Genomic DNA, 8,850 nt, shown 5'->3' on the forward strand with positions numbered 1-8,850 from the left:
CATCTATAGAAGTTAAAACCACTCTGCCTTTGCTACATGCTTGTCTAATCTCTGCATTTGTACATTCTGCCACTTCCCAGCTTCTACTGGGGGCCTATACACAACTCTCTCTACAGTCTCAAATCCTCTTCTATTTCTTAATTGGCATGGTACTTGGGTGGGTGGTAGAGAATGAGGATTTTAGAGGTGAGATGCTCAAAGGAAGAGAAGGTGCCAGAGGAGTAGGACAAACCAAGGTGTGATTTGGTGATGAGGGCCACACAGCCACCATGGTGGCCTGGGTGGGGCAGTGGTGGAATGTATAGCCAAGCAGGGAGGCTTCATTAAGGGGGAAGGTGTCATCACTTGTCAGTCAAGGCCATGATGCAATCATCCATAGTAGCTCAAGGATGGCAGGGGCCTTGTTCACAAATGAACAGATGTCTGGAGGGAGATGTAGAGAGGGGCAGTGATAGCTGATCTGGCAGAGTCCACGGGGTCAGCAGCTGGGAGAGGTGAGTGGGACAAGATGGAGATTGGTAAGATTAGCCCCTAGTGGGTGCGCTGGGCAGGAAAGTTGGCGAGAGCATAGGTTGTGTTTGCTACTCGTAAGGAGATGTTAATGAATGCCTTAATGAGCTCTTCAGAGGATGCCAAGAGAGACAGGGAAGCAGGAGGGATTCAAGCCTGGGATGGTGGCAGAGGAGGAAGGTCGTAGTAACTAAGGGTTGGGGTAGCGATCTGGGGAGCAGAATACCTGAGGGGAGAAATGAACGGCATGACAACAGTAGAGAGGCTTAGCAGGGTTAAGGAAAGGGGAAATTAGAAGTGATGGGCTTGGGTCAGGAGTGGCAGCCTAAATGCGCAAGCAAATGGACACGGAAACTCAGGCATGGTTCCAAAGGAAGATTAAGATAGATATGTCCTGGTAATAAACGGGGAATAGAGTAGACAATAGGAGGGAGTCTGAAGTTAGTGGGAGGTCCCATGGTGGGTTAAAGTTGATGTAAATAGGGTGGAGTCAGCTTGGAGCATTGACTGACTGATGTTCAGAGGCAGAGTGAGCCCAGAAACTATTTGAAGGGTAAAGTATTGGAGGAGGTATTTCCATGGGGACAAAGAGCTAGGTGTGCAGAATCTATTGCAGAGCAGAAAGAAGGTGGTGATGTTGGAGGCCACTAAAAGTTACAGAAGTGGTGGAGAAATGGACTTCGGCCCAGGAGTGAATTTCTGGCCAGGAACCACACCAGCAAAATAAAGCTGTCCTACTGGTTTTTCAATCATAAACTCAGCAGACAACAGCAATGGTGGGTTTGACTGTAGGCTAGACAAAGTTACCTAAAAACTTAAGCAACTGAAAAGCCGATTGGAGTCATAGCAGCCAAGTCTTGGCGTAGTCTTGTCAGCAGTGAAAGCCAGGCATTTGGAAGCCAAATTTGACCAAAGATCCAGCGCTCACTACTGAAAACAAACAGCAGGCATGGTTTGGGGGATGGATAGTGGACCCAAGCAACCTTGAACTTGTTAGGGCTAAAATGCACCCACTATTAGTCAGGGAACTTGAACAGTTTCTCCATGTCTACCCATCAAAATTTCAAAGATCTCTATCAGGACTTGTAGTGTGGCCTAACCAAGGTTGTACCTAAATTTAACATTACCTCCTGGCTTTGTATTCTATTTAGAAATTAAATCCAAGTTCTTGGTTTGCACTCTGCTATTTTTTAATATTAAAAAAAAATAGCAATGCAAGTTGATACGGCCATAATTTGTCTATTCCCAGATCTCTTTGCTCCTCTGCCCCATTTGGTTTCTTTCTTCAAGGAATCAGTGGCTTCCTTATTCTTCCTACTAAAATGAACCACCTGGCACTGTCATTAAATTCAATGTAAAGAGACTTGCATTTATATAATGTTATTCCTGATCTCCGGACATCCCAAAATTCTTTGCAGCGAATGGAAGTGTAGTCACTGTTGTAATGGAGGGAAACTTGGCAGCCAATTTGCACACAGCAATGTGATAATGACCAGACGATCTGATGTTGGTTGAGGGATAAATATTGACCAGGACACTGGGGGGAAAACTGTTTCATTTAGCTGCTCACTCTGTATGCCTGTTTGTCTTCCTGTACTTTGGTGCAGTCTTCCACATTATTAGCTATAGCCCCAATTTGGTGGTATCTGCAAATTTCAGCACCATACCACCTATTAGAATGTTTTTTTTAATTGGCATTTGTACAATTCTGAATGTTGGTTATTGTGCTGTGTGAACAGAAGATTAACTTGATTGTCCAAAACATGACAGCTGGCTTGAAAATGAGAATTTTACACATTATACTGATCTTTGCGTCTGTCCCACTGTGACTTATCTCTTGTAAACAGGTTGTAGTTCCTACGGCCAAACCGAGCTTCCTATCTAATGACTTGTGGTTCAGCTCAATCAGCAGGCATTGTAGGGTTGTTTACAAAAGTTACTGTTATGGAGATAGCTGTGAACAATAGAGCTTCACAACAACACAATGCCACTTTGTGAATTTTAAAGGCTACATTTCTGACAGCACTGACAAATATAGCAATGGCTTATTAAAAACTGATTTTAATTGTTGAATCACTTATAAATCTAGTGTTACAAAATGGCATGGAAAAACAAACCTATCTATACATCAACTGATATCTGTACTTCACAAATGGTTTGTTGTAGAAGGACTGGAGGTTGCTTTCTGCTTGTGAATTTAAAATAGACAAATAGCTTGAGGCTAGTGAAAGATTTAAACAGCTGACATTTTCCTGGGCAGAATAAATCTAGATTTAGCATTTTGTTTTGTAACCTTTTGTGTAGTTCAAAAGTCCTTTTTTAAAATTATTTTTAATCCTTTAGTGGATTGTTCACCTTGAAGCTAAGTTTTAAGACTGGTGTGAATCACCCAAAATGGTTAGGGTGGCTTTTCAGGCAGGAAGTTTGTGCTTGAGTATTCCACTGCAGGGGAAGTCCAGATGGCTTTTTTCCTGTTGCAATCACTGACTCTTAATGCTGCTTCAGAATTGGTTGGAACAGATTGAGCTGCCATGTGATTTAGGTCTGTGGGGACTAAAAGGCTAAAGGTGACTGTGTTTTGGAGCTGTAACACCATATCCTGCAAGAGTAAGATAAAGGTTCATGCCAATGACACAAGTGACACACTAAATGCAGCTGTAATGCTGTTAGGAGATATGTTAATTTAGTGCAGTGTCTTGTTAGCCTGGGTTACATTTGGACATCTTGTAGCTGGTGACAATAGTATTTGCACCAATGCTGCTGAGAGCAGGTGATTGGCTACTGTGTGTGTATAATGCACTTAATGTATAAAACAAATTAACTATCATTCTTTCTGTTTACAGGTATCCAGTCTGAATTTGTAGTCAAAACTGCTAATGCCAGCCCAGGTGCACTTACTGTTGCAATTGATGGGCCATCCAAGGTGAAAATGGATTGCCAAGACTGCCCTGAAGGCTACAAGGTTTTGTACACTCCTATGGCACCAGGAGAATACCAAATTGGAATTAAATATGGTGGACCCTATCATATTGTGGGTAGTCCTTTTAAGGCAAAAGTAACAGGTAAGATGACCAGGATTATTGTATCATGGGCAGTTAGCATACCAGATAGATACCAACAAAGCTACATTGGTCACCTACCAATAAAACAAATGCAGTTTGATCTCTTCTACAATATATAAATACTAAACTCAATAAGCTATGTAACAGGATTAATGAACAATGCTCAATGTTTTACTCTGCTTAGGAGCCAAATATTAAAACTTTGTGCAAGGGCTTCAATTTTTGGATTCCAGTTATCTAGGGGGGTAGATGTTGTTGATTTTAAGTACTCTACTCAAATTGGGGTGACAGCCTATAGAGTGGATGGTGTATTTAACACATGCTTATTACTCCTGGTGTAGGAGTGATGGCTGGAAGCAAAATAAGTGTTCTATTGACATCCCTCACCAAGAGCACAAAATTTAGAGTACTAGACCTAGTGACAATATATAAGCATTTTTTCTTAACTGATCTATAACACCATGCCAAAATGTGTTGCTGCACAAAACATTACATCAAACATGAAAAGATAACTGCATTTTTTTGTTTAAATATCCTGAATACAATTCCTTCTGACAAGAACAGAAGTAATGGGATGTTTCCATTGTGCACTTGGTCAGACAGATTGAGTAACCAAATGATGCCCTTGAATATTATAGGCTATTGCTGTAGAAATCTGATGAAACAAGATGGTAAATTTAGCATTTTTCTTAATATTGAGTTACTTTCAAGAGCTAAGTAATTGTAGGAAATATACTGCCATTTTTTTTTTGAAGCATGGACCAGTGCAAAATTGAAAGTGGGCAGATTCAAATTAATCCAGAATAGCCTAATGCAGATCAGGTTACTTCAGGGTGAGCTTAGCTCATTTGTCAGTTGCAAATCATGCATTAGAGCATACAGTCTGCAAGACTATTTCAATACCAAAACTAATTTCAAATTAGTTTGAGAATGCTGCTAATAGTTACAGGAAATCCCTTGGCATGTATCATGGAAATGTAAATGTTGGAAGCTGCTAGGGACTTTTATGTTCATTTAAAAAGATTTGAATGAGTTCCTCAAGGAGTTTAGGAAAAATGAATACCTTTAACATTAAATTTTAGACACCGTTCCAGCATGGCTTCAAATTGTCAACCAATTGAACTGCCTTTTGTGCTCTGAAAGGATCTGCTTGCAGGCTGTACAATAAATTCACCTCAGTTGTCCTGGGATCTATTCAGAGACCAAGCAGCGTAAACTGTTGGCAAGTGTGCTGACTTAACTTTTAAAGAAACATAATTACTCCCTTGTTGAACTCATTACATTTTCTTCTGTTTCCTCAAGGTCATAGTCTCTGCTTCTCTAGCGTCCTGAATGAAAGATGGGATTTTGACTTTGCATTTATAAGATCACGTTCTACATCTTATAAAATTGACTAACACAATGAAGTACTTATTTTCGTATTGACTTGTAGAATTGACTTTTTTATAAATGACTAGCTTATCTACACATTTCATCAATGCAGGTAGTACTGTTTGTTCACCAAATACACACATGTACTTTAGTTTATCCACTGTGAGCCAGTAGTTAAGTTGCCTTGCCAAGGGCCTATATATAAATGGGGTACTTCAGTTTGGTCATGCAACTCAAAGTGGAAGATGTGACATCTGTTTTATTGGGTCACAATGCTCTTATAAACCAGCTAAGAGATCTAGAAGTAAATGATTAATTCTACTAATTTTTCTTTCTAGGTCCTCGGCTGATTAGCGGTGGCAGTACACATGAAAGCTCCTCCATTGTGGTAGAATCTGTGACCAAATCATCAACTGTCAGCTCCTACAGTGCTGTTCCCAAATTTTCATCTGATAGCAGCAAGGTGGTGTCCAGTGGTTCAGGTCTTGCTATAGCAAATATAGGGCAGAAGAGCTGCTTCTCAGTGGATTGCAGCAGAGCAGGTAAAACTAAGTGTATAACTTGACCACGTCAGTATAATTGTTCAGTATGGCTTGGTGTGTTGAGACCCCCACACCTCAAAGGAAGCATATTTGCCTGGTATTGGGGCCCAAGATCTTTCTACATTAGTTTTTCTTTTGTAATTGGTCCAGAAATCTCCTACCTGCTGGGTGCATGTACAGCATGTTTAGATTGGCTTCACATCTAAGATCATATGAATGGACTCTTGCAGCATTTATACCTGTTCTCATTTGGTTTTCTACCAAATGAAATTATCACCAGTCCAATGTATGAATTGAATTCTTTGGCAAGCCTTTTTGCATTGAGCCCTTGTCGGGACTGTTTATATTTATAAACTACTGTCGAGGGCTACAAATTAAGCCAGTTTCAAATTCTATTCAAGTACAATAGACATTTAAAATGTAACTTTTTTTTTACCTGTTCAAAAACTGAAAAGTTAAGCTTATAGTAATGGAGTGCAAAATTGGAGTAGCATAACCTGGTTTTGGATCTTCATTATAAGCTGTTGGCTCTTGGACACAATTTAAAAACTTTTGTGGGAGCCAAATCTTTGACCATTTAGGCTGCCTGCTTTATTCACATTTTGTGCATTAACTTGTGTACAGCAGAACCTTCAAAGTTTATGCAATGAATATCATAGGCACACTCAAAAGCCTCTACAATTTTGTAAGCAATGTAAATATTAAAAATAGTGGTAACTGTACATGCTGGCAAAAAAAAACTTGGTTTGTATGCCAAGTCCCCAACCCATGGGGAAAGCCATCGTAATTAGAAATAGTTGCAAATTAGTCTAGAATCTGCACAATCTGGCCAGGAACACCTGCTTTCCATAGCGCCCAATCCTTTCTACAATATAAATTAGCTATGGGTGTTGTACTCTAATGCTGATTATACATGTAGACCCACCTCTTCAGTGAAGTACATGAATGAAATAGGTGTTGAGTGCCTGGTTTCACATGCTTTTACTGACTCATCAAAGCTAGAGAGAGATGGGGAATGTTAAAATTAAACACAAGTGGTGCTGCACACCTGTCTGAACTTCGGGATGAAAGGAGCTGCATTCTTCTGTGTGCACATGTTTTGGAGGAAATGAAATGCTTGATATCTTGTTTTGCATGGAGTATTTAATTATACCATCTCCAATTGAAATCAGTTTTCGGGCTGACAAGTTTTAAAATTGCACCTCCCCAGGTCTCTTCCCATCCTGTCATTTTCTAATTTAATTTAGTCCAGGAGGAGGTATTGCTTCGTAATGGAAGCGGGGGGAGAGAAAGGTCAAAATCAAAAATAAAACATCAATTCCAAAACTGAAAATTACATTTTAAAATGACTTGCCTGTGGAGAAAATATTAGTGCTTTGTTTTTCAGGCTGATGCCCTGGCTATATCTCCCTTTTACTTCTATTTACTTATCTATTGTACTGTGTTTCTGCAGCATGAACCAGAACCATCAAGATGATGGTGCAGTGTGCAATGTCCCTTTTTTTTCTTAAAGGGACTGGGACATGGTACAGAATCCCCTAAATGGGCACAGATTTTTTTAAATGTTGAATGCATTTTCCAAAAAAAAAACCATTGAAGATAAAATACTCAATGAATGGAATTGGGGGAAGGGTTATTGCACTGAATTCATAAATTAAGGAGTGTTCTGAATTTTCTTCCTCACCTGAGCTGGGTGCGATGCTGCTTCATGAGCCATTTTGCGGCTGAATTTGTACTTTTTAATCCTTAAATTACATTTTAATGAAACCTAATTCCACTGGATATTTCTTGTAATGGAAACTAACCATTTTATTTGTACAATAAATAATTAAATATATAAATCCAATATTTTCCTCCTAGGATCAAATGTACTACTGGTTGGTGTTCATGGACCCACAATTCCATGTGAGGAGGTCTTTGTGAAACACGTTGGAAACGATCAATATAACGTGGCCTACGTAGTGAAGGAGAAGGGAAACTATACACTGGTTGTAAAATGGGGTGACGAGCATATTCCTGGAAGTCCATTCTATATTACAGTTCCTTAAACAGGCCATCTCTTCAACCTAGCTACTTCAAATGTAACGCTCCGATCAGTATCTTGAGTTTTCAGAGGATATTGCAATTGCTTGCTGGTGTAAAAGCTGCAAAATGGACTCCACTTTTCACATGTTAAATCAGCAACTTCAAAGAATGGATTGGGTAATAATAGCTAGAATTGCCATAGTTGTTTGTAGAAACTGAAGATTATTGTATGGATTATATATAAATATGAACTAAACTGGATTAATGTGATGGGATTTTTTGCCTGGCCTGTAGTTTGGCCAAAGCCATAAATAGCTGCTTGGGCTTCAGCTGGACTTAAACTCAACAATGTAGAATGAGGGAATCCCACAGTGCATTCTGAAATGGTTTATTTCCTGGACACTGTGGTAGAATAAGATTTCTGAACACTGCTTGTGTAAGAATGAAACTGGAATCTGATATGCTCCTTGTTAGTAGCCCATTGATGGGGAGGGGAACACTTCTTTGCTCATGGGAGAGGCACAATCTTTAAAGTTTTCACAAGGAATTTGCAATGCAATTGCCTAACCAGTGGAGACTCAGGAACTCTAGCCTCCTTTTTAAAATTCCGCTAAAATGTCCATGCAATTTGCTACGGGGAAAACTTTGCTGCTGTGGTCTTCTCTATCCCATGTTTTGTCTATTGCATGTATTGTGCATGCTCTGATGTCAATGTAATTTGAGTGGAGGACTGAATGGAATAAGATGGAGGATAAGGTAACAAATTTGAGCACCTGGAAAAGTAACATCCTGTGCCATTTGTTCCTACTTTCCCTGAAGCCAATGCTGCTCAAATGTTCTCAAGTTGGGTAAACCTGAGATAACCAGACCAACATCCCTCACTGCACATATTTGGCCATTTATTATGGATGTTTTTCCTCTGATCAGAAGTGCTGCCATTTTAGATGTACTTGGATATTTGACCTTGGTACTTCAGTCAAAATGAACTGGCCTCATGCAGCAAAGTTGAAGGTTGCTCACCTGATTCTAGTGCATATTGTTTGGGTAAAACATTAGTAGGTCAGTTTGTTGTACAACTGAATATTTTTGTTTAAACTGAAATTACAAACTACTAAATTGCACAATTGTCTTTTAAAACTGAACTTTAAAATCTTTGTACTCTGGCCTTAGTCTTACTAAATGGTTTTTCCTCCTGGAGCTAATTTTGTAATTGGATATTGTATCTCTATTGAGCTTAAAGTAGGGGGGAATGGTTTGTCATTTTTACAGTGCTTTGTGCCTTACTGTGAAAAGCTTAATGTAACTAGGAACTGACTTAATAAACATCAATAAATGCACAA

At 39.4% G+C, this 8,850-nt stretch overlaps 1 protein-coding gene across 4 annotated transcripts in view; it reads left to right on the top strand.

The window, feature by feature from the left end:
- The window catches only part of flnbl (filamin B, like), a 153,758-nt gene extending 144,908 nt beyond the window's left edge, over positions 1 to 8,850 (top strand). For all 4 annotated transcript variants that reach the window (XM_067998799.1, XM_067998800.1, XM_067998801.1 and 1 more), the window contains 3 exons: positions 3,354 to 3,572; positions 5,282 to 5,485; positions 7,346 to 8,850. In XM_067998799.1, coding sequence (XP_067854900.1) covers positions 3,354 to 3,572; positions 5,282 to 5,485; positions 7,346 to 7,533 — 611 coding nt within the window. In that variant the 3' untranslated portion in view covers positions 7,534 to 8,850. The remainder of the gene's footprint in view (positions 1 to 3,353; positions 3,573 to 5,281; positions 5,486 to 7,345) is intronic.

The sequence above is a fragment of the Heptranchias perlo genome, chromosome 17, assembly GCF_035084215.1.
Source record: "Heptranchias perlo isolate sHepPer1 chromosome 17, sHepPer1.hap1, whole genome shotgun sequence".
Classification (NCBI taxonomy): Eukaryota; Metazoa; Chordata; class Chondrichthyes; order Hexanchiformes; family Hexanchidae; genus Heptranchias; species Heptranchias perlo.